Source organism: Carlito syrichta, unplaced genomic scaffold (assembly GCF_000164805.1).
Source record: "Carlito syrichta isolate Samal-C Ts95f unplaced genomic scaffold, Tarsius_syrichta-2.0.1 Scaffold307277, whole genome shotgun sequence".
Taxonomy (NCBI): Eukaryota; Metazoa; Chordata; class Mammalia; order Primates; family Tarsiidae; genus Carlito; species Carlito syrichta.
This window is the reverse complement of record NW_007251373.1, coordinates 262754-289796: the sequence shown is the minus strand read 5'-3', so window position 1 is coordinate 289796 and position 27043 is coordinate 262754. Positions and strand designations below refer to the sequence as shown.

Genomic DNA, 27043 nt, shown 5'->3' with positions numbered 1-27043 from the left:
TTAAAAAGTCTAAATTATAGTTTTATTTGTATTTAAAAACACATTGGAAATTCTTCATATGCCCATGATCACGCTTATTTTCAATGCACATTACTTAAATTTTGATGACATGGTTTGTTCTGACAAGTCCTTTTTCAAGCTGAACACCAAAACAGGGAAACTCCCATAGAAGTCCACGGCCCTGCGCTGATGCTGCATACTGCTTCCTTGCTAATGGAGACGGATGACTTTCATCAGCCTTTTATCACCTGAACAGTTTTCCGACCATAATGATAATAACTGTAGGCTGATGCAGCTGTAGTAAAAGCAGTAAAGCACCTTTTATGGAAGGAAAGAAATATAATTCAGTTGTCAAGTCTAAAACACAGTAACAGAATTATAATAAAAACATGTAAAAGAGCTACTTAAAAAGTAAAAAGAGCTGTGTGGCATAATTTTTATTTAACAACAAGAACCTAAATACACTGCTTTTCTTTAAGACTTCACTTGAATTAGTAACATCAAACAAAATTATTCTAGATAATGAGCCCTAAAAATGAATACTACTGTCAACTGTCATTTTTACCCATTCTTCTAGGTGTCTGATGCTCGCACAGTATTCTCACAACAGCCTCATCCCAGAGATAAGGAAACAGAGACCCAGAGAATCCACTCAGGGCCTACACAGAACTATGTTTAGACTGACTTGGTTTTAATTCTAAAGCCCATGTGCTCTTTTCACTGCTCCATGATGGCTTGGAACGTTAGATGCTATTTCCTGCGGCTTTTCAGAATTCTAAAATAATTTTTCCTCAACCAAATTCTCCTTGAAATGACATGCATGATGTCCTTGCAAGGCTGAATGCTCACAGCCAATAGATTACTTTTTTAGTGTACCTAGGCATTTCTATTTTTTTAGGTGAGGGAGAATCATCGAGACTCACTTTTGTTAGATCCAAAACCTGTTCATGCCAGTTTGGTATTCTAAATTCATACATAAACCAAAGAAATCTATGTGTTTGAAAATTTGCTATTTTTTGGCTGGATGTGGTAGCTCATGCCTGTAATCCCAGTCTTTTGGGAGGCTGAGGTGAAAGAATCACTTAAGGTCAGGAGTTCCAGATTAGCATGGGAAACACAGTAAGACACCCCCCTATAAAAAAATTTTTTTTTTGCGTTGGAGTCTCACTCCGTCACCCAGGCTGGAGTGCAGTGGCACACTCATTGCCACCCCAGCATTGACCTGCTGGGTTCCAGCGATCCTTATGCCTCAGCCTTCCAAGTAGCCAGAACTACAGGTGCATGCCACCATGCCCGGCTAATTTTTTGATTTATTGTAGAGACAAGGTTTCACCAAGTTGCCCAGGCTGGTCTCAAACCCATTGACTCAGGCAGTCTTCCCACCTCGGCCTCCCAAAGTGCTGGGATTACAAGCTTGAGCCATCGTGCCTGATCTATAAAATTTTTTTTGGAAAATTCGTTGGGTATGATGGTGCATGTGTATAGTCCTAGCAACTTGGGAGACTGAGGTGAGAGAGTCACTTGAGGCTGAGTTCAAAGTAACAATGAACTATGATCATGTCATCGCACTCTAACATGGGCAGCAAAATGAGACTCTGTCTCTAAAGAAAACATTTTTTTTAAAGAAAAGTTGCTATTTCTGAAAGCCAAGTCGGATGCTTTAAAACGATGAGTTAATAAAAAATACTGTCTTTCTTTCATGGGTCCATAGGGAAAAAGTATTGTCAAAATAAGTAGGCAGCATGACTGTGAAAAGACTGGAGAAAAAATGATTTAAAAAATCTAGATGGTTCCTACACTCAGATTGCTTTGCAGATGTTTTAAAGTTCCTGGTAAGCTGAGCACAGTGGCTCGCTCCTGTAAGACCAGCCTGGGTAACATAGTAAGACCTCATCTCTACAAAAAGTCAAAAAATTAGCTGGGCACAGTGGTATGCACCTGTGGTCCCAGCTACCCAGAAGGTGGAGGCAGAAGGATCGCCTGAGCCCAAATGGTCGAACTGCACTCCAGCCTGGGCGACAGCGTGAGACTCCCACTCAAGAAAAGAAGTTCTTGCATCACCTTAAAGAATTGAAAAATGAAAACAAGAGAGGTATATTATAGATGTAGTTTATCCAAGAAAGTAAAAACTCCCACTGATATACCTATACTCAAAAAGCATCCATCCTGTATCAGAAGGTGAAAGATGAATCAGAATGAATGCACAATTATGTCTTTTAAAGCAAAAAGTATAGCATATATATCATTTTAAAGGATTCTTTGGCTTAACTAACTTTGATTAGCCAGCCATTTTGTGACCCAGACTGCACCAAGCAAGAGAATTTTATAGAATTAAAGTGTGCCAAAATAAAGTACTTCAAAACCAATGTGACACATTTTGAACTCTGAAAGTTTGAATTTTACACCTTTGCAAGACTACAAATAAGCAATTAGTATAATAAAATCCAAGCTCCTTTTTCCAGCTTTTCTTCGCCCTGACCCGTTAGCAGGCTGGCCTCACCTTCCCCTACCCACTCTCCTATACCCTGGCTTCACTGAGGTTCTGTCCTTCACCTGATGGCCTCTCCTCAGTCTCTTCCTGCACAAAATCCACCTATACCTCATGTCTCAAATGCCACTTTCCCCCTGAAACTGTCCTTCTTCTTCCCACCTGGAAGTATCTCTCCCTCCTCGGAAATCCCAACACATTATCAGTATCTTTTATCCCTTTTAATTTGCATAAAAGTTAACTTCTACATCCCACACTTGACAGTAAGCTTCTTAAGAGTGGTATCAGTCACAAAATATAGCCACAGCCTTATCCAGTCAGTACTCAATAAACTCTCTAAGAGTAAAGTCATTCCAGGGCTGTCACAGTAAGTCATTCTGTTAATATTCTCAGAATATGATTCTAAATTTAGCTTACCACAGTATCTGAAGATATATGCTGTCAGCATAATTGAAAACTGGAGCTGCCAAAGAAGCCGCCACCAAGATTAACTGGACTGCTGTGTTTACCTTAAAAAAAAGAAAATTTATAAATGAACAATGCAGTGCCAACTGGATGCCCTCTGCCAAGCTACCGAGACAAAGGCACAGCCCATCACACTGTAACATGACATGCCCTCAGCATGCCTGATGCTCATCCCTTCCCAAGGAGCTGGCATCCACAGGTGAGAACACACAAAGGGGTCACTTCACTAACAGACCCATCTGTCATCACAGCTGCCCTTTACAGTGAGGATAATGATGATGTCAGAAAATATCACCACCTTGAATTCCCACAGCAACTCGATAACACTGCAAAATTCTTTGCCTTTTTTCTCAATTGCCCATTAAAGCAGAATATGGAAATAATTAAGCTACCTCACCACAGGGTAAAGGATATAGGGTTAGGTGACTTGCTGCAGGCACAGCAGACTAAAGAACCAAAACTGGTACCCAGATCTCCTGGTACCTTATCCAGTGTGCCTTTTACTTGCTTACCCATCACAACCTGTGAGGTTAGACAATTAAAACGACCTCCCATACGACCCCACAATCCCCCTACTGGGAATATACCAAAGAAACTTAAATCACTCTATGAAAAATACTCCTGCACCCGCATGTTTATTGCAGCATTACTTACAATAGCAAAACATGGACCCAACCGTGCTGCCCATCAAAAAAGGACTGGAAAAAAAAATGTGGTACATACACACAATGGAATATTACACAGCCATAAAGAAGAACAAAATTATAGGCCGGGCATAGTGGCTCAAGTCTGTAATCCCAGCACTTTGTGGGGCTGAGGCAAGAGATTTGCCTGACCTCAGGGGTTCGAGACCAGCCTGGACAACTTGGTGAGACCTCATCTCCACAACAAATCAAAATATTAGCGGGGTCTGGTGGCACATGCCTGTGGTTCAAGCTACTTGGAAGGCTGAGACAGAAGGATAGCCTGAGCCCAACAGGTCGAGGCTGCGGTGACCGCAAGCATGCCACTGTACTCCAACCTGGGCAACAGAGTGAGACTCTGACTCAAAAAAAAAAAGGACAAAATTATGAACTTCACAGCAACTTGGATGGACTTAGAGGCTACAGTACCGAGTGACCTATCCAAGCAACAAAGAACCGAGTACCACATGTTCTCACTCATAAGTGGACCTTGAACAACTATCGTAATACTGTAAGAAAGGGATTGGCAGTAGCGGGAAACTGCTGGGGGTGGCACACCTTATCAACAAGGGTACCTGTATAATGAACACTTGTATACCTAACCCTAAATTGTACCTCACATATTTAAAATTAAAAATTTTTTAAAAATTAAAATATACTCATCTCCATAAAAGAGCCTCTCTAGAGAAAATGAGTGGGCTTCCCCACCCTGAGACAGCACTAGGGAGAAAAGAAAATGGAACTAGAGATACGATGGGCATTCCCTCCACAACCATGAGAAGCTTCTGGGAGACAGTCTGGGAAGCATGAGACAGTGGGTGATGTGGAAAGAAGTGCCTCTGTTCTAGCACCCATTCTGCTAATGACAGAGATTCTACTTCATTTAAAAATACATCATATATTTTATCTGGAGGCCTGCCTACAAGTTCAGGGTTTATTTGAGACACTCGTCTCTGCGCCTCTTTACGCCCGTCTATGTAGTGCTACATTCAAACTGCCATACTTGATATAAATATAAGTCACTTGAAGCCAAAACCAACCAACAAACAAAAGAACGTCGTGTATGCAGGTAAAGGTATGCAGGTAAAGGTGTATGCGTATGCAGGTGTATGCGTATGTGTATGCAGGTAAAGGTTGGTTGGTTTTGAAGCCAAAACCAACCAACCAACAAACAAAAGAACGTCGTGTATGCAGGGAACTCTGTATAAAAACAATCACCCCTGTCTCCCACAAATTATGGCATTTTTAACCTGTTAAAACCTTGTCTTTAAAGATGGGACAGAAGAATGACTTGAGCAAAGAATGACCAAAGCAACTAGAAAAACAAGGATAGCTTGAGAAACATTAATAGCAATCTTTTTTGCGTGCAAAGACTGGCATACAGTTATTGTCCTGAAGGCTCAGGAAAACAGAATGGACACTTCGAAGGAATAGTTGTTTTATGAGTGAATAAACATTCTCCTATAGCTTACCTCTTGCCTGTCAATCCTGAAATGAAAGGACCATGTATATGGTGTTTTCACCACAGTGTAGGAGGCAGTGAAACTACCAGGGACTCTTCATAATCTCTGAATCTCAATCAAGACGCAATTACATTTCCGTTTCCTCTTCTCTGAACAGTGGAACAGCGGCCCAATTACCTCACTCAGAACTTAAGCTATGACCACCAGCCCAAGATACAACGTGTATACCAATGATCCAAAAAGCTTGGAGACAAAAGAGCTGGATTACAGTTTTCTGCCTGACCCCACTCTCTAGCCCCTGTACTCAATACATTTAAATCTGTCTCATTTTCAGCTGCTCTAATGGTTTACATCCATTATAATAAATATTCACAGAAAAATAACTTAAGAGAACATCGTATATCTCTTACCTTGCTGATGAATGTTGGTTTTAACCTAGCAGTGGCATAGCAAGGATTGAAATATTTAGCAAGTGTTCGCTGGCAGAGGACCAAAAGAGACAAAGTAGTCAATTTATCATTCAAGCTGAAAACACACATTTTGTTATTTAGCTAATAGTTACTGAGTATTACTCTATGCCTGACCTATGTTAGATAAGCCCTTTATATGTATCTTCTTTTTTATGCTAAATAAGTAGTATCGACATTCTTTACAAATCATGCACATTCAATACATACTGAAAATTTACTTTTAACAATTATAGATCTCTTTAGTCCTCAATTCCTATAAAATTCGAACACAATAGCTACCATAAAGTTTGCTTGATCACCTCGTTTTACTAAATAAACTCAGCAAAACTCCTTATCACTATTGTACAGATTAAAAAACAAAATGAATAAAACATTGCTTTATTTTCACTGGCTTAGGAGGCAAAAGAGGTATGCTGTGCTTATGTACTCAGATATTTAGAGAACCAGTCAACAAATATGCATACCACACTCATACAACTGTGATTTTAAAATCCAATTCTAGATTATCCATAGTAGATGCTAAATTAGACAATAATATCATTTGGATTTATGTGAAACAACTCTAACAGAATTTGCTGGTAGGGATGGGGGCTGGCTGGTCTGGTTTTCATGTGCCAATAGCTGAAAAGAGTTTGACTTAAAACAGTAACATGTCTTTTTTTGCCCTAATCCTTAGAACCTGTGAAGATGCCTTTTTAAAATTGACCATTTATGTGTTCACCAAACAACTACCTTCATAGGTGATTCAAATAACAAGACAGTTATTTTTCTAAATTCCTGGTAAATAGATCAAGAAATAATTGCCATAAATTATTCCCATAAAGTGAAACAACCTAGAGTGAATCTTAACTTTTTTTTTTGCCTTAAACTACATGTAATGCTAAAAGAATATTTTTTAAAAATAAAACTCACCGGTGTTGGAAGAGTTCGATATCTGACATAAAAAACAGCAGCAATCAACATTACATCTCTCGAAATTATCATATAAGTAAGTGGAACTGAAAATAAAATATAAAATATTTTTAATTGGAATTCTGATAATTACTAAAAGACATTATGAATACGTCTCATTCAGCCTTACTCAAAACTGGTTGTTTTCCACAAATGAAAATTTTATAATAAACACCTATTGATGATTTAGGGTCCCTATAGTGAACCACTGGTTTTTAGAGTCTTCTTTAATCTGCCCTCAAAGCAAAGTTCAGACGATGGCTCTGGAAGTCTATGTCTGCCTTTCTGAATGCTAATCCTCTCATCTCTCTTTGGTTTTTTCCTTGCACGTTTTTAGCTATAAATCTGCAGATATCAGCGTCAGCTCTACTCAATGCCCCCATCTCCTCCTTGGTTACTTCTCAGCTTTGGGAATTCGGGGAAAAGATCATCATGCTCATTAGATTTACATGGAAGCTACTGGAAAAACAAGGATGGCTTGAGAAGCATTAATAGCATCTTTTCTGTGTGCAAAGGCTGGCATGCAGTTATTGTCCTAAAGGACTCAAACTCTTCTGGAGTTTCAGGAGCTTTGATTCTCACTTCTGCATTTTAAATTACTGCTGAAGAGTAAAATTTGCTGTACGTACAACTAGGAGATAAACAAAAATATTTTATTTATATTCAGCCAGTTCCTGCCCAGGCAACTGCTAGTTTTCTCCCTGCTCAATCATTCAATGAATTCAATTTGTCAATAGTTTTCTCATCATTCTTCAGATTTTACAGCGTGGTATCAGATCCATAGTCAGCAGAAGGATATTTTAGATAAATACTCAAGAAATTCTACTTCTTTCACTAATGAGAGAGCAGAGAATTTGCTTCACTTTATTCCTTCTGCACTGCAGAAAGTTTTAACTGTGAACATATGAAGTGGGACTCCGCAAAAAGCTGAAATTACCTTTTGGAGGGTGGGCCCCCAATACGTAGTAGTGGCTTCCCTCACTAGGTAAGCGTTCTCAGAATCCTTCTGCATCACTTCTTTGTTTTTTTGAGTTGGAGTCTCACTCTGTTGCCCAGGCTGGAGTACAGTGGCACACGCCTTCTAAGTAGCTGGAACTACAGGTGCTGCCACCATGTCCTGCTAATGTTTTTTTTATTATTAGTTATTGGAGAGACAAGGTCTCGCCAAGTTGCCCAGGCTGTTCTTGAACCCCTGGACTCAGGCAATCATCTGCCTCCCAAAGTGCTGGATTTGCAGGCATGTGCCATTGCACCTGGCCTTTTCTTGGAGATTTTTTCAACACATTTGCCCATTTCATAATGGGTGATTTACGAGCACACCTGTCTGCACTGCACTGAGTGTTCAGGAGTTTTTGATCGAAAATGGCATGACCCATGCCCCACCCTCCCTATTTATCCAATCTCACCCCAGCAACGTCATTTCCCGCAAAAAAAAAAGTTCTTAAAGGGAATCATTTTGCTGATGTGGAAGAGGTGAAACAAAAAACAGCAGAAGCACTAAAAAGCATCAAAATTGTTGAGTTTAAAAACTTTTGAGCAGTGGGAAAAGCATCTCCATAGATGTACTGCATCAGACAGAGAGTACTCTGAAGGTGATCAAAGTTTAAACATGTAAAGAATACACAATTTTTTTTTTTTTAGTTTGAGTCTCACTCCAGCACCCAGGCTAGAATGCAGTAGAACACTCACGGCCACCTCAGTGTCGACCTGTTGGACTCAGGCGATTCTTCTGCCTCAGCCATCCAAGTAGCTGGAACTACAGGCATGTGCTATCACACCCAGCTAATTTTTTGATTCACTGTAGAGATGAGGTCTTGCCAAGTTGTCCAGGCTGTTCTCCAACCTGTGGGCTCAGGCAATCTTCTCATCTCAGCTTCCCAAAGTGCTGGGATTACAGGCTTGAGCCACTATGCCCAGCCAGAATACACAATCTTTAATAAATAAATTCTGTCTTTTGGTGGTCCCCACCATATATGTTTTACAACAACAAAATAACTATTTTTAAAAGGAAAAAACACTAGGCTCAAATGGTTTCAATGACCAACATAAAAGGATCGTGCATATCTCTTCCATAATACTTTCAAACAACTCTCTTGTGAATTATTTGAGGCTATACTTATGGTCCTCTCCAGTTTTGACATTTAACTGGCTCTGCAATTTGAATACAATTTCACTTAACTACAGATTTAAAATTTAAATCTCTTCTGCTGTTAGCTATAATATATGCTGGTCCTTGGCCTAGTTCTTGATGACAACACTATTCCAAAAGAGATAAAATGCTTGTCCACTCAAGTCACAGTATTTGGAGCAAAAAGATGGCTGTATAAACCATGCAAGAAAACAGTGAGCCATGATATTTAGGAGCATTTTTGTACCTGTAATACAAACTTTTCTACAGCAACTATTAGCTGGCAAAATAACATCAACCATGCTTCTAAAATGCAGCAAACTCATGCAAATTAAAATCCCTGTACCATTAACATGGAGGAACATGCAAGACTCCACACAATCAGGAACGCAGGTCTATGGAATTCACAACCTATGACCAGCAGGGTGGTCTAGCAATTAGCATCTCTGGACTCTGTTTACCATCTCTAACAGCCTGATGGGAGAAAGGGCTGTTAACAAAATAAAGTGTTCCCCAAACTTACTGTTCATCCAAAAATCACCTGGGGAAAGTTTTGTAAAAGCCCAGATGAAAGCTCTCTGGATGATTCGCACACACAGGCTGGGACCTTTCTGCACCTGGTGGTCTCAAAGGCCTCTTCCAACTGACTCCTCTTAGGGTTTTGGTGTTGGGCAATTTTATCCAGTTCTGGCTTTCTCTCTTGGCCTTCCCTTCTCTTTTCTTCTAGGACTAAAGTAGCTTTCATTTTTGCCTACTAGAGTATGATAGCATTAGTGATAGATAGAACCATGTAAATGTGTCAAAGAAAGTTCCTGTCCCCCATTGCTAGTTCTGTCTGAAATACAGGTAATGTTTGCAACACGGAGGGCCATCATGGGCAAGTTTTATTAGCATTAAAGGGAATAGTTCACACAATCTTTATATATTAAAAGTTGTCAACATCAATGCCATAGGCTTTTGCACTAAAAACAACAATAAATCTAACAGAAAATTCTAGAAATGGATTTAAACCAGAAATAATAAGATACCAAAAATGTGCCTCATTGGCAAATGTGGAACAAATGCACATAAGTAGAAATGAACTCTACTTATGCCCACTATTCTATAACAAATATAGCATGTTAAAGAATCCGTTTTCATCCTTCTCTACATTCTCATAAGACCAGGGGAAAAAGCAGAACAATTTATTATCCTAGCTAAGGAAGAAACCAAATGTCTTACTCTTAACAAAATAAAGCTATTAAAATCAAGGTAGGTTTAACTTTTTAAAAATGCAGTATAAAAGTAAGGACATGAAAGATTGCATATATGCATCTCTCTACTTTCCAAAACCTTCTAAAATGACAGGACATATCAAAAGAAATGAAAGGATATAAAGTCAAAAAGAGAATGACTAGAAGAGACACATCTCAAAATTTTGACTAAGTAATAAGGTAGAGAGAGCCAGAACCATCCTTCAGAAAGGAATGCCCACAGGAAGCAGGTCAACTTGCACAGAGAAACTCAGAAAGTCCACAGCAAGAGTAGTTCATCCCTGCCTGCTGAGCCCTTCCTAACACCCTTATACTATGTCTCTACCCCAGTTTTTACATTTTTAAATGGTTGGGGAAAAGTCAAGAGTGCTATTTCATGACATGAGAAAATTGTAGGAACTTCAATTTCCAGTGTCCATAGTAAAATGTTACTGGAACACATTCACACTCATTAATTTATGTATTTCCTGTGGCTGCTTTCAGGCTACAACAGCAGAGCTCAGTAGTTGTGACAGATCACCTAGCCCACAAAATATTTACCACCTGGCCCTTTACAGTAAAACGTTGCTAACTTCAATCCACATGTAACCCTCTGACCCTAGGGGCACTGGGAATTAAGTGAGGATCTACATTCTGGACCCTGAGACCAGCTTCCTCCCACAGCTTAGCTCCTGAGACACTGGTGACAAGGCCTCTCTAATCCCCAGGCAGACAGAGCTATGATCTCCAGAACTAACATAAAGATACTGAGAATTCAGAGTCCTGCACCCCAAAACCTAGAGAGCTCCCAATGAACTTTTCATGCCTCATTCAAATACAAGTGAGCAGCCCAACATCACTAAACATTTAAATAATGTCTCCATCATGAAAGAGAGGTGAAAACATAAAACAGAATTCAAAAGAAAGAGATACAATACAGGGGTTAAAAAAATTCTTAAAAATAAATACAGGCATATCTCAAAGACAATGTGGGCTGGATTCCAGACCCCCACAATAAAGTTTATATCACTATAAACCAAGTCACATCACTTTTTCACAGTGTGTATAAAAAGTTATATCTACACTATACTATAATGTATTAGATGTGCGATAGCATTATATATTTTAAAAAGTATACTTTATTAAAAAATAGTTTACTGCTAAAAAATGCTAATGGTCATCTGAGCCTTCAGCTAGTTGTTATAATTTGATGGTGGAGTCTTGCCTCGATGTTGACGACTGCTGACTAATCAAGAGTGGTGGTTCCCGAAGATTGGGTGGCTGTGGCAATTTCTTAAAATAAGACAATGATGTCAAAGACACGTTAACTGACTCCTCCGTTCGTGAAAGATTTCTCTGTAGCATGCAATGCTACTTGATATCATTTTTCCCACAGTAGAACTTTGTTTAAAACTGAAGTCAATCCTCTCAAGCCTGCCACTGCTTTATCAACTAAGTTTAAGTAATATTCTAAATCCTTGGTTGTCATTTCAATAATGTTCATAGCATCTTCACCAATAATAGATTCCATCTTGGCCACTGCCTTGCTAGACTCTGGTGTGGCCATGTGCTCTTTGAGCTATTGCTATTGATATGTTTCCTGGCTTTGGTCCACCCCCTCCCCTGCCTTGGGGAGGTGAATCTTCTCTTCTCTCTCTAATTTACTTTTAAATAAACTATATTTTCCAATCTAAAAAAAAAAAAGATTCCATCTCTAGAAAAACCTCTTTCTTTGTTCATCCACAAGAAGCAACTTCTTATAAGTTGTATCATGAGATTGCAGCAATTCACAGTCATATCTTCAGGTTCCACTTCTAATTCTAGTTCTCTTGCTACTTCTACCACATATGCTGTGACTTCTTCCAAGGAAGGCTTGAACAATTCACAGTCATCCATAAGAATCTAAAATCAGCATCTTCAAAACGCCTATTAATGTTAACATTTTGACCACTCATGAATCACAGATGTTCTTAATGTCATCTAGAATGGTAAATCCTTTCCAGAAGTTTTCTGATTTACTCTGGTCACATTCCTCAAAGGCAGCTGTAGTCTTATAAAATGTATTTCTTAAATAATAAGACTTGAACATTGAAATGATTCTTTGATTCATGGGCTACAGAACGACTGCTATGTCTGCAGGCATACAAACAATATTAATATCTTGGTACACCTCCAACAGAGTTCTTGGGTGACCAAGTGCATTGTCAGTGAACAGTAATTTTGTTTTTGAGGGGGTTTGTTTTTTATTTTGAGTTGGAGTCTTACTCTGTCACTCAGGCTGGAGTGTAGAGGCACACTCATGGCCACCGCAGTCTTGATCTGCTGGGCTCAGGTCATTCTTCCGCCTCAGCTTTCCAAGTAGCTGGAACTACAAGTGCACACGACAACACCCAGCTAATTTTTTGATTTATTGTAGAGACGAGTTCTCGCCAAGTTGCCCAGGCTGATCTCAAACCTGTGGGCTTTCGTCTCCACCTCCCAAAATGCTGGGATTACAGACGTGAGCCATCGTGCCGGGCTGAACAGTTATATTTTGAAAGGAATCTTTTTCTCCCAGCAGTATGTCTCAACAGTAGGCTTAAAATGTTCAGTAAACCATGCTGTGTACACAGATTTGCTGTCATCCAGGCTTTGCTGTTTCACTTCTAGAGCATAGGCAGAGTAGAATGACCTCATAAAAGCCCTGATTTTTCAGAATGGTAAATGAGCACTGGTTTCAACTTAAACTCACCAACTGCATTAGCCCCTAACAAAAGAATCGGCCCATCCTTTGAAGCTTGAAGCCAGGCAATGACTTCACTCTAGCTATGAAAGTCCTAGATGGCATCCTCTTCCAATAAAAAGCTGTTTCATCTACATTAACAATCAGTTGTTTAGCACAGCCATCTTTAGTGATCTTAGCCAATCTTCAGGATAACTTGCTGCAGCTTCTACACCAGCACTTGTTGCTTCATCTTAGACTTTCATGTTATGGAGATGGCTTCTTTCCTTAAACCTCATGGCCACCTTCCAACTTTTCTTATGTAGATTCCACCTACCTCAGCCTTCACAGAATTGAAGAGTTAGGGCCTTGTTCCGGATCAGACTTTGGCTTAAGGGAATATTGTGGCTGGTTTGATTTTTCTATCAAGACCACTCAAACTTCTCCAGATCAGCAATAAGGCTGTTCTGCTCTATCATTTCTTTCAAGAACTGTTCCTTTGCATTCATAACTTGGCTAAATGTGTGGAGCAAGAGGACTGGCTTTCAGTCTTTCTCAGTTTTCAATATGCCTTCCTCACTAAGCTTACTCATTTCTAGATTTTTATTTAAAGTGAGAAATGTGCAATCTTTCCTTTCACTTGAACACTTAGAGGTCATTGTGAAGTGTATTAATTGGCCTAATTTCAATATTATTGTATTTCAGGAAACAGGGAGGCCTGAGGAAAGGGAGACAGCCTGAGGAAGCGCTGGTCAGTGGAACAGTCAGAACACACACAATATTCATCAAGTTCATGATCTTATATAGATATGGTTCGTTGAACCCCCAAAACAACTACAATAGTCACATCAAAGATCACTGATCACGCCGGGCATGGTGGCTCACACCTATAATCCCAGCACTTTGGGAGGCTGAGGTAGAGAATTGCCTGAGTCCACGGGTTCGAGACCAGCCTGGGCAACTTGGCGAGACCTTATCTCTACAATAAATCAAAAAATTAGCTGAGCATGGTGGCACGTGCTTGTAGTTCCAACTACTTGGAAGGCTGAGGTGGAAGGATTGCCTGAACCCAGTAGATCGAGGCTGCAGTGCCACTAGAGTGCCACCGCACTCCAGCCTGGGCAAGAGAGTGAGACTCCAACTCCCAAAAAAAAAAAAAAGCACTGATCACCATAACAGATATAATAATAAAAAAGTCTGAAATATTGAGGATTATCAAAATATGACACGGAGACACAAAGTGAACACATGAGTTTAAAAAATGGCACCGACTGACTTGCTGGGCACAATGTTGCCACAAACCTTCAATTTATAAAAAGCACAATATCTGTAAAGTACAATAAAATGAAAACAGTAAAATGAGGTGTGTCTGTACATGTATAGATTTCCTAAGTGATAACACTCAACCATAAAATAAGAACTTTTTTTAATGAATACAAGAAAATAAGCTCTTAGAAATTCAAATTGAGACAAAAAAAAAAAAGGTCAACAGAAGGGTTAAGTGGCAAAGTTGGGGAAATGTTTCAAAAAAAAAAAAAAGACAAAGATTAAAAAAAAAAAAAAGGAAGAGAATCAATCCATGAAGCTCAATCATGATCGGGTGACGCTCAAAGCTGGGCTCTGATAACCTACTCCTAGCTTAAGCTAGGATCTAAGCAGCTATTCCTCCAGGGTTTGGAGAGGACATGGAACTAGGCCTTCCAGGACTGTCTCATCACCTGGTGATATATACAAGTTGTTCCAGACTAGTAGTATTCCTAAGTGCTTGGTAGAACTGAACAAAAACATTTTCTCTGGTAAGTAATACCATGTTCATAGGCATAAAAATACTCCTCCACACTATTTTTCAAATAATATAGCTAGACAGTTGAAAATAACCAAGAATTAGGTCAGGTGCAATGGTTCATGCCTGTAATCCCTACACTTTGGGCAGCTGAGGCAGGAGAATCGCTTGAGCCCAGGAGCTGGAGACCAGCCTGGATCAACATAGCAAGACCTCATCTCTACAAAAATATACAAAAATTAGCCAGGTGTGGTGGCACGTGCCTGTAGTCCCAGCTATACTTGAGAAGCTGACACGGAAGGGTTGCCTGAGCCCAGGAGGTCAAGGCTGGGGTGAGCCACAAGTGCGCCACTGAACTTCAATGTGGGCAACAGAGTGAGACTCTGACTCAAAAAAAATTCAATATCCAATTGTGATAACAAACTCTCAACAGAAGTGAACTTCTCTTATTATCTTTAATAGTGGAATGTTAAAAGCTTTCACCATGCAAATGGAAATAAGGCACTGATACCACTCCTACTCAGCACTGTACTGCACAGTGCAGTAAGGCAAGTAACAGAAAAGGTAAAAGGACTGAAGAGAAGAAATACATTGTGATTAATTACAGACAACACATAATTGAGCATGGGATTTACATGTATATTATTAGGAGTTAGCAAGTTTTGCTAGACACAAAAATCAACATCAGAAATAGAACCAATTTTTCATCATATCAACAAAGTTATTACAAGATGAAATTTAAGAAGCTATCATTTATAAAAGCATCAAGAACTACCATATACTTAGGAATAAATCTAATAAAAATGGTTATTACCTTTCTGGAGAAAACTATAAAACTTTAAGAGATATTAAAGAACTAACTAGAGTAGATATAGCATGTCTGTGGACTGGAAGACTTAATATTGTAAAGACGTAAATGCTTCCAAATAGATAATAAATTCCACGCAATCATAATCCAATTGTCAATGTTCTCTGGGAAATTGCTGATTCTGGGAAAAGTTGATTCTAAAATGTATACACCAGTGCCCTTAAAGGTCTAAGAATTTCCATGATGGAAGGACTTGCTCTACCAGATATCAAGAGCTTTGGCGAAGCAATAAGAGTGGCACTGGTGCACAGACAGACAAATCAATGAGGGGAGAAAAAAAGACAAGCCAGAAATGGAACTACATATACATGGACATTGCAGTGAGTCTGAAAAACACACACTTTTCAATGAAAAGTGTTAGGATAACTAGGTATCTATCTAAAAGCATTAGAAAATCAGCTGGGTGCAGTGGGTCACATATGTAATCTTAGCACTTTGGGAGGCCAAGGTGAAATGATTGCTTGAGCCCAAGAGTTTGAGACCAGCCTAGGCAACATAACAAGATCCTGTCTCTACAAAAAAATAGAAAAATTAACCGGGCATGGTGGCATGCATCTATAGCCACAGCTATTGGGAGGCTGACGTAGAAGGATCACGTACGCCTAGGTGGTTAAAGCTGCAATGAGCTGTGATTATGCCACTGCCCTCCAGCCTGGCTGACAGAGTAAGACCCCAAATCAAGAAAAAAAAAAGCATTAAAAAATGAATGAAGAAAGATAAACCTTTATTAAAAACATCAACTAGATATCATTTTTTTAAATCTTAAAAGCTTTCCGATATAAAACCCAATCACATATAAAGGAATAGGTGTCAGAATGACATGAGACTGCTCCGTAGCAAGATGGAATCAAGAAGTCTAAGGATCAGAGTCTTTAAAATACTGAATGAAAGTAATCTGCAATTAAAAGATTATTCCCAGTTCAACTGTCAATCATGTACAGAAGATACAATAAAGATATTTTAGATGCCAAAGATCGCTAAAATTGGCTGCAACGCTACGTCCTTTTACAGAAAAACAACTGGCAGTCAGGTGTAGAGGCTCACACCTATAATCCCAGCACTTTGGAAGGTAGAGGCAAGAGGAATGCCTGAACCCAGGGGTTTGAGACCAGCCCGGACAACTTGGTGAGATCTCATCTCTACAATATATCAAACAATTAGCTGGGTGTAGTGACGCGCACCTGTAGCTCCAGCTACTTGGAAGGCTGAAGCAGAAGATCACCTGAGCCCAGCAGGTCGAGGCTGCAGTGGCCATGGGCATGCCACTGCACTCCAGCCTGGGCAACAGAGTGAGACTCCAACTCCAAAAGACAAAAGCAAAAGCAAAAACAAAAAACTGGCAGCTGCACTCCACCAAAAGGAGTATTAACAAAAAGGGAGATATGGGAGCCTGGAAAAAGAGGCCCAACACAAAAGAGAGAAAATGGAAACCTCGAAGAATGACAGTGAAGAGAAGTCCAAGCATAGAAAGTAACCTACACCAATTATACAAGTAAAGCTCACAGCAACATTCTCTATACTACCCAAAACCTGGGAACAATTTCTATGTTCACAAAAAAACGGCCTGGTCAATCTTTATAAAACAGCACAAAATACAACTATGAAAAATGGAAGGTATAAAAACACATACATGCACACTAAAAGAAAGATCATTTTGATTTTGAATACTCAACAGAATGCTCTATAAGGTTTTTCCTAAAAAGTATTTATGATCATTAGAATGAGAATACCCCTACCTGTTCAACCCCCGATACTCCCCAACCATATAAAAACCTCAATTCTAACTTTCAAAAAAGCACATACATGTAAGCATTGGCCAATTTATTTTTTAATTTGGTATGAGAACTTAGAGGACTAAAAGGAAAAAGGAAAAAGAATGTCCGGCTTGAGGAGGCTGCACTAGATTGAAACGTCCACTACACTCCTTCCTACTAAATACTAATAATACCATGGTAATGAAGGACCACATGGCAGTTTGTTTGTTCTCAGATATGACTTCTAACTTTTGGGGAGTGAGGGAGAAATCTGGACTGAGGGAGAAAAACTGAGAAACACAAATAAAGTAGAAAATGATCAGAAAAGCACATGCAAAACACAAAGCAAAATATCATAAAATTTAGTTAGAAAAAGTATTTATATAATGTACAAACTATATGTATAATATAAAATTGCACAATAGAGCTAAATAATAACATTGTGGACTTTAATAGACATCTGCAGGATTTCAGTGTTCTTATTTATTATAATTAAACTGTATTTAATAAAGGTAATAATAGTCTTAGGAAAACTTTACATTGCTTTCCAAAAGCTAGGCACTAAAAATATATAATACAGCATCAAAAAATTCCTTAGTAACATAAATTGGCATTGTAAAATATTTGCTCAGTTTTAATTTTAAACAATCTTACTAAGAAAACCGGTTCTACTAGTGTAACAGGAACATAAATTCTAAAAGAGTTCAACAGTTTAAAATTAGGGAAACAGTTTAAAGTTGGAAAATATATTTTTGGACCAAAATTTATTTGTCTCTCAAGAGAAAACCTAAGCTGACTAATGTCATTCTTCCCTGTGCTATTTAAAAGTACGCATGACGGTGCTCTTACCTGGAATAAGATCTGCATAGGTCAAGCTAACATATAAGATACTGATAAGTATTTTATCAGCAAGTGGATCAAGAGCACTTCCCAAAGCTGATTTTTGACTGGCCCAGTTTCGAGCAATAAATCCATCCAACTGAAAATAGAAGTTTTTTGTTTTTTTTATAAATGTCATAATAGGAACAGAGTAGATATTTTGAAGCTTAAGCGATACCAGAATAACAACTATACTTTCATGAAATGTTAACAAAACCGCTTCTGTTTCTTACCCCCAAACATTCTTATCCTCTCTACTGGTATATATTTAGCTTTTCAATTAGCAACTGGTCTGAAAATAATTTCATTCCTACAGAGCTCTTTTTCCCTCAAGGCCTTCTGGTCTTTCTCAGTATTTTCACAATGCCCCTTTGTGAGATGAGCCCAGACACAAATTTAGAGATGTAAAGAACTAAAGAAAACCTACAGAAATCATGACTGCCAGAGCTGCACTAGGAGCCCTGTCTTTAGAGCCTCAGACTATTTTCACAACAACCAAAATAGCTGCTTCTACTTGCAAGGACTACGCTAACTGTGATGAAAAACTTCCACTTATTTTGTTCAATACTAGTGATAGTTCCATACTCTGTATCTACCTATATTGAATAAAAAACTCAATCCTCTGTACCTGGCCTAGTTAAAATTCTGACACTCAAAAATTACTTATTTTTATTGGAAATAAATTATATTTTAAAGCAGAGGTTGCACCTAGTTACTAGTGAGTCAAATGGAGCCTGCAGGCTGCATTTGTTTGACCTGCCAGAGATTTTTTAAATTATAGTTTCTAACATCTAAATAATTCAATATCTCCCCATAAAAATCCAGACCTCCAGCCTACCTTGAGAAAGGGCCACACCATGGACTGAAACCAAGCATCGCTTATCCACATTAAACAAGGCAGATATTTTTCTGGTTTATCCAAGTTTCTACCTGGCTTTTACCCATTTTATTTAACTCCAAGCTTCAATAAATGTTTGATTTTTCTATTCCTATTTCTAAGGGAAAAGATAAGACTAATTTAAATATAATTAAACATGGTTCATTTTAAAGGATAAACAAGGCACTCAATATCTCAAGTATTCCAGTAAGTTAGAGCATTAATACAGGACAGTGGTTAAAAACCTAGATTTTGCAGAACAACTGGTTCAAGTCCTGGCTCTGCCACTTACTAGCTATTTGACCTTGGGCAAGTTATTTGACCTAAGTCTTAGTTTTCTCCTCTGTAAAACAAAGATAACATTACCTACCTCAAAGGGTTGGTTATCTTCAGCACATAACAAAACTAATGCTTGTCCAGTGCTCAGCACTTAGTAAAGCCTCAAAAAAAGCAGTTACTACCTATTACTATTGCAACTTAAAAAATCTATTTTCTTCTTTTTTTTGTTTGTTTGTTTGAGACAGGGTCTCACCGTGTCACCCAAGCTGGAGCATAGTGGCACATCATGGCTTACCACAGCCTCAAACTCTTGGGTTCAAGTGATCTTCCTGCCTCAGCCTCCTGTGCTACAGGAGACTACAGGCACATATTACCATGTCCAGCTAATTTTGTAGAAAGAGGTCTCACTTTGTTGCCTAGACTGGTCTCAAACTCCTTATCTCAAGCAATTCTCTCACCTCAGCCTCTCAAAGTGCCAAGATTACAGGGGTGAGCAACTCCACTGCCCAGTCTATTTTCTTCTTAAGTATACTAACAGAAAATGCCTAGACTTGGGAGCTGGGACCTTGGAAGATCAAATTTACTTCAGTTTCTGATCTCAGAAACTTCTACTTTTTCACCATCATCACCCTTGCCCTCACTATTCCTGTCCAACCCACATTAGATTCCAGGATCATCAACATCATTCCTCTGCAAACATCTGTAACTCTCTCAAGCCACTCTCCTTCAACCCTGCCTAAACACAACTATCCATGTACTCCAGACCTGCAACCAAGAAACTGAGCACTGCTTAAGAAAAACACACAAATGGGTTGAATGGTTTCACTTACAATTGGTGACCACAAGTTTCCCGTGGGCACTCACTATTGCCTAGCAATCCCCCCCCCCCCACTGTATTTACCTCCTCCTTTCACACTCCCTGCACTCACCTGAGACCTACTCTCCATGTCTCTAGCCTATCATCATGTCTATGTTTTCCTTGAGAAGGAGACGGTCAGGACCTCCTCATATTCCCATCACCAAGTCCATTACCACCCATATCCACTCAATCCTCTCTGCCTTCCCTGATCACATGCCCTCCCTCTTAGCTGTGACTGACCTCCCTTCTTCCCTCTCTCCCCTCACATCATTAATCTCTCCCTTTCTATCTAACCATTTAATTCATTAATCAGTTAATTAACAACAAAATTCACTGGGCACGATGGCACACCTGTAGTCTCAGTTGCTTGGAAAGCTGAGGCGAGAGGACTGATTGAAACCAGAGTTTGAGGCCAGCTTGAGCAACACAGTGAGTACGCCATCTCAAAAACACCCAAAAAACAAGACAACAAAAATTTCCCCAGTACATATCTTTACAAAGATCCCTTCTTAATCTCATTTCTCTATTCCTCTACAAAGCACAACTGCCTCAAAGCAATGTCCATTGTCATTACCGTCTCACATTTGCTCATAAACCCATTCCAATCGTCCCCGTCCCTCTGAAGATGATGCTCATGAAGGTCACCAATGAGTTCTGCATTTTTAGATTAGTTGGCCTCAACACAACGGAGGCACTTTCTTAACTCACCCTCCAGGGCACCTCATTGCCTAAGTTTCTTCCTTCCTTGCCAGCTATTTCTCCCCAGTGTCCTTGACTAGCTACTGCTTCATTGCTCCACTTGTCACTCTTGCCTCTGACATTTTGTTTTTCTTCTTTCAGCTCTGCCTAGATGATTTTACCCAGACTTGACCATCTGTATCTGGCAGCTCCCAGATCTGCAATTCCAAAGCATTACACGCAACTGCCCAAGCAACACCTCAAACTGGATAGGCATCAGAATGTTTGGTAATTTTTTTTCCAAACTCTATCCTACCCTGAGAGTTGCACATTACAGAACATGTGACCTCCATGCACCTGGTTTTTGAAAATAGAATTTTTTTAAAAAAGGAATAGCCTAGTATTCAGATTTGACTCCTTGTCTCCACATATCTAATCCATCGACATATTAACTCTGTCTTAAAACACATTCCAAACCCATCTACTTTTCTCCAATTCCAAACTCCCACCCCAACTAAGCTACCACCATTGTTGCCCTAAATTACTGTACGTCTCCAAACCAGTTACCTGCCTTCCAACAATCCAGTTCCCATACACAACACAATCAGACCTTGTCATTCTCCTGCTTAAACTGTTAAGTCCAGTCATCTGCCCAAAGGCCAATCTAAAGGCACCAAAACCTCCATGGAATAAATGTAAAATATAGTATCAGTTAACTCAGGTTTCCACACACATCGTCTTCTATGTTTAGAACAATGCTAAGGGTGCTCTTTCCTATTAATTTCAGTGAATACTGCAATCTCATATAGCGGCTTAAAAAAACAAACAAACTAGCAGACAAAAAAAAGGTGAATCCAGTAACTGAAAAAGATCTTGTTAGGTTAATAAAACCAAAATTCAGTATCAGTATAATGGTCTTTGACAGAATGGGAGACCATATTAATAATGAATGGAGGTCTTTTGAAATAAAAGCAGGGACAAAAGAAAATGAGACTGTGAAAATGAGGAGAGGTGGTGACAAATAGTAGCTAATCTCCGAAAAAGAGAGATGTTAAGAGGCAATTTCAGAGACTAAATTTGATGCATATTTGGAAATGCCATGTAACAAGGCAAATGCTCTCTTTCATTTACCCTCCAAAATCTTCAGTTAATTCTATGTTGCTCACTAATGCTACTACTACTGGGCAAATGTAGTTTTGTTTCTATGAACCTCAAAAAGAATAGCTGATGCTACAAAGAAAGATGCTATACAACTTTTATCAATCAAAAATTTGTTTTGCAGGCTGGGTGTGGCGAATCATGCCTGTAATTCTAGACCTTTGGGAGGCTGAAGCAGGAAGACTGCTTGAACCCAGGAGTTCGAGACCAGCCTGGGCAACATAGTGAGATCTATCTCTACAAAAAGTCAAAAAATTAGCCAGGTGTGGTGGCACGCATCTGTAATCCCAACTTCTTGTGAGGCTGAGGCAGAAGGATCGCCTGAGCCTAGGAGGTCAAGGCTGTGGGGAGCCACAATGATGCCACTGCATTACAGCCTGGGCAACAGAGTGAGACTCCAATTTAAAAAAAAAAAACAAAAAAACAAAGAAAGAAAGAAAATCAGTTTTTCTCGAGTCTCAATAAATATTGAGCAGTTTTTAAAACATAAATCCGCTTTAAGAGGCACCAAAGCATTGCCTGTCTGGGTGCTCATACGGATCTCAGACCGGGCTTACACAAGAATATAACTTACCTATTTCTCCTACTAGCTTTGTCCTGGTTTAAATTCTTCATCTACCTTTACCACATTTCCCTCAACAGTATTTTTACAGACTGTGTAGTGTATATATTTATAAATATTTTTAAGATAAATGTCTAACACTTGTCACCCAGGCTGGAGTGCAGTGGCACAATCATAGCTTGCTATAGCCTTGAACTCTTGGGTCAAATGATCCTCTTGCCTCGGCTTCCCAAGTAGCTAGGACTACAGGCTCAGCACCACCATGTTCAGCAATTTTTAAAATTTTTTTTTGAGAGACGGGGTCGTGCTATGCTGCCCAGGCTGGTCTTAAATTCCTGACCTCAAGTAATCCTCCCACCTTGGCCTTCCAAAGCACTGGTAAAACAGGTGTGAGTCACCATGTCTGGCCAGTTTTAAGAGGCATTTCAAATCTTTTATGAAACAAAGTGGGGGATAAATACAAATGTAATACATGATGACGGTCCACAAAAGCCTATTTAACACAAAATGTAGCCTTCTACATAAAATTATCATCTCAGTTCCGATTTGAGATCACCTGAATAAATCCTCCTCCCTCCCAAAACTGATACTGTGGTATCAAGGAGTTCTTCTCTCCTTTGTCCATCTACTTGGAGAGCAGAAGGAAGGATGCTCAATAGCCAGTCCAGGGCAGAGTCTCTGCAGGGCAGTCAAAGGGATGTGGAGCATATATCAGAATCCAAATATGCTGGTACCTACAGCCTCCTGCTAGTAGGAAACCTGAGCAAAGATCTGACTTGGACAAGCTCCCTGGTCACATCCCAGTTCCCTGGGTCACAACAACTGAACCAATGCTTTCCTCTAATCCAGGAAAACCAGCTCCTTGTGTAGATCAGAGTATTTCTTTCTATGATGATAAATAGAAAAATCATCTTAGAATTTCTTTCCTTTTTTTTTTAAGTGAGAAAGCAGGATTTATTGAGAGGACAGAGAACTCCCACCAGTGGGAGGGGACCCGAAGGGGTTACCCCATAACTTCTTTATTTCTATCCCTAAAGCAAGCACTCAGCTCTTTGGGAATTTCTAAGGGTGTTTCTTTTACACAGTTAAAAACCAAAAGTACAAAGCACCCCCTCCCATGCCTCCCTACAACCTTCACTTCCTCCCTAGACCATATGCAGAAAGAGTCCCACACAGATGCTGAAGACAGTCCTTATACAAAGTACTAATTTGAATTCATCTTAAAGATTTCCTCCAAAAGAAAAGCAGACTAAGGCTATGCTATTTCAGTGCAGTAGTCGAGACCCTGGAATATGGAAGGAGAGCAAAACGGAAGTGCATTTACAACTTACCAAATCAGTTAGCCCAGCTAAAGCAAAAACTCCTAGTGCAATATTAAAATCTTCTTCAATAATCAAATAGCCCAGAACAGGGGCCAAGCCAATTCTCGTCATTGACAACATATTTGGGATTGTCCATGGGTTTTCATACTGAAACACAAAGACAACAAAACTTAAATACTATACATTCATATTTTAAATAACTATATAATTAGAAAAATACACTTCATCAACTGACCGAAAAACTGACTTCATCAAGGGTCAGAAGCTACATAAACTTTAAATTTAGTACTTTATACTGAGTTTTAAAATCCATCCTCCTTTTTCAGACAACCCTCTAAAACCATCTTTCAAGAATACAGAAGATGAAGATGTATCATGTAACCAAACATAGACTAAAGGGTCTTTTTTGATGTATTGTAGGTTTTCTGCCTAAAGAGAGAGGAGACAAAAAGCATGTATTATCTGCAGTATAAGCAAAGTCTTTAATATATGTCTTCACCACAAAAATTCAGAATTTTCAATATTCTGGTTTTGGAAGTGAAATTTGAGGAAGATCATGTAAGTAGACAAATAGTCTAGAAAGTGTCAAAAAAAGTCAAATTATTGACTCCAGGAGCTCTGACTTGAAATATTTAAGCAAATAACCACCCTCCCTTCTCTACACATATCTATCCAAAGAATGCTAAGTACTATATACAGTGTATGGAAATATGAAGAGAAAAAAAAAACACACATTGATTTCTATAACCTCCCCACTAAGTCACAGAATTGCTGGAAGAAAATTGAAATAGGAATAGGGATTGTGATATTTGGAAACAAAGAGAAATTTTGTAAATCTGTTCAAAACAGTCATGGAAATGTTAAAATTCTCAACTAGAAACCAAGGGTTTTCACAACTCCCACATAGGAACTCTGTGATTCCTTGAAACTTCATTTGGAGTCATGCTGCTTGAAGTTGGCACTAACAAGAGTTCTTTGGCAGCTGCTTTGAAGAACATCCCTTCCTTGCCAAATGGAATCTGACTCGTGAGAGGGCATTTCAACTTTAAAAAGCCTCAGCCCTGCAGAGTTAAGGCACCCTGTACAATAGGGTGAGGAAATAACACCAAGAAAATACCTTTCCCTAAAGCCCAGATTTTTTTTCCCCTCCAAGTCAAAACTGCCAATTCTACTCCATGGGACTTTCTCTTTGCAAGAGCTAACCCTACTTAACCTCTTTCTCAATCAGTAACCAACTTGCCTAAACCCTACTTTTGGTTTTTAAAAAAAAGGTGGCAGAGTTCATTTCTAAAGACATCTTTTAAAATTCCATGAGCCGGGCGTAGTGGCTCACGCCTATAATCTCAGCACTTTGGGAGGCAGAGGCAAAAGGATTGCCTGAGCGCAGGGGTACGAGACCAGCCTGGGCAACTTGGTGAGACCTCATCGCTACAATAAATTAAAAAATTAGCCAGGCATGGTGGCGCACGCCTGTAGTTCCAGCTACTTGGATGGCTGAGGCAGAGGATCGCCTGAGTCCAACAGATTGAGGCTGCAGTGGCACACTCGTGCCACTGCAGTCCAGTCTGGGCAACAGAGTGACTCTCCTACTCAAAAAATAAAAATAAAAATAAATAAATAAATAAAAATTCTAGAAACCAGGGTGTTTTTTTTTTTTTAAAAAACAGGATGTTTAAAAAAAAAAAAAAAGGTAGGCCAGGCTCGGTGGCTCAGCCTATAATCCCAGCACTTTGGTAGGCCAGGGCGAGTGGATTGCCTGAGCCCATGGGTTCGAGACAGCCCGGGCAAATTGGCGAGACCTCGTCTCTACAATAAAATAAAAAATAGCCAGGTGTGGTAGCACGCACCTGTAGTTCCAGCTACTTGGAAGCCTGAGGCAGAAGGATCGCCAGAGCCTAGCACTGGGGTGGCCGTGAGCGTGCATACCACTGTACTCCAGCCTGAGTGAAGGAGACTCCAACTCAAAAAAAAAGGCATTCTCTAAAGACATTATGTCTGTGTTATAAGCAGAACCCAGCAAGAAAGCAAGTCCGCTTAGAGGGAAAATTGGGTGGTTGTAGCTGGGGTCAGTGGCAGAATACTGTCACTGAAAGCTAAAATTTGAAATTCTCTCAGCAGCAGTTACAAAACAAGAAGCGGTATAAATCTTCACTCTGGAAACTTTTACTGAAAGTAGTTCACATTATATAATGAAATAAAAACATTCTTGGAACATACCCCAAATTCAAGTTCTGATCAGAGCGTTTCAGAGTCCAGAGGAAAAAGATAAGTCTGTTGACCATACTTGGTACAGAATTAGTCAAACACAGATCCAAAGTTACAGCAACGCACAGGGAGAGTCGGGGGAGGGAAAGGCAATTTACAAAGAAAAAGCAGTAACAAACCAAAAGATCAGAAAGAAAGAGTCCCAAAATTAACCTCTGAGACACTCACGGAGCAAAATTAAAGACAAAGTTGCAAATGACAACATCAATTCATTTGGTGAATTAATAAACTGAACTGAACGTTGCTGGAAATGAAAAGAGTTCTATTTAGCTCCACATATTTCAGTCAAAATAAAGTGCCTCATTAATTTCTGATCACCGAGTTTGTAAGTTTCAAAGTTAACATTAAGAGAGCTAATCTCAGATTACCCCACCAGATAACCTGTGGCATACTCGACCAACGCCGGCCGTTCTGGGAAGGACTTCAGCAAGGTTATGGCAACTTCAAAGCATCCAGCATCCAAACCCCAACATGCTTTAGCTATTAGTGGAGTTGAGACCACTGACAGGATGTGGCCACCTCAACCCATGCTGTACAACTGATGAAAGCAGTACAGGGGCCCACTGAAGACATAACAATTGAAGATGTAATAATTGCATGAGCCTTGCTAACATGACATCAAAAGCGCTGCCAACATATGCTCCGGTGTCTTCTGCCTAGACAGTATTTCAACAGGTAAGGGGACAAACATTCACCTCCGTTACCTCAAAAGTAGTTTTAATCTTTTGCTATACCTGGAGGTTAAAAGATCTTTTAATTACGACCAAGATTATTCAGCCATCCTTGATCCTATAATTTGTGGGGTTACCGAAGGTCAAATGATGGCAAACCAAACTTGCACAAGCCAACAGAAGTGTCTACAGATGTGGATTCTAAAGATGTGGATTCGCTCCAAAAAATTAATAACAAACGTTTAACTAGACAAGCGAAGGCTCCTTTTACTAATGCAACATGCAGAGGCCCTTCCAGCAACGAGCAGAAGAGGAATGACCGCCGAGATTGTGGATGGACCCCGCTGATGCCTCTGAAATCCATCGCGACTGAAAGACCCGCCCGTAAATGCCCTACAGGGAAAGGCTGAAAAGTTCGGAAACGGAAGGATCCAAACTGGACCGACCAGAGCCCATTACTCGCGTCCACCGCAACTCACCGCCGCCCCTCGCCGCCTCCCCGGTACG

General features: G+C 39.6%; 1 protein-coding gene across 1 annotated transcript in view; it reads right to left on the bottom strand.

Moving 5' to 3' along the window:
- CRLS1 (cardiolipin synthase 1) overlaps window positions 1-27043 on the bottom strand; it is a 27627-nt gene continuing 584 nt past the window's right edge. The window contains exons 2-7 of the mRNA XM_021715677.1: window positions 23610-23747; window positions 17836-17965; window positions 6482-6567; window positions 5510-5578; window positions 2906-2997; window positions 1-318 (exon numbers count right to left, since the gene is read on the bottom strand). Coding sequence (XP_021571352.1) covers window positions 234-318; window positions 2906-2997; window positions 5510-5578; window positions 6482-6567; window positions 17836-17965; window positions 23610-23720 — 573 coding nt within the window. The 5' untranslated portion in view covers window positions 23721-23747 and the 3' untranslated portion in view covers window positions 1-233. The remainder of the gene's footprint in view (window positions 319-2905; window positions 2998-5509; window positions 5579-6481; window positions 6568-17835; window positions 17966-23609; window positions 23748-27043) is intronic.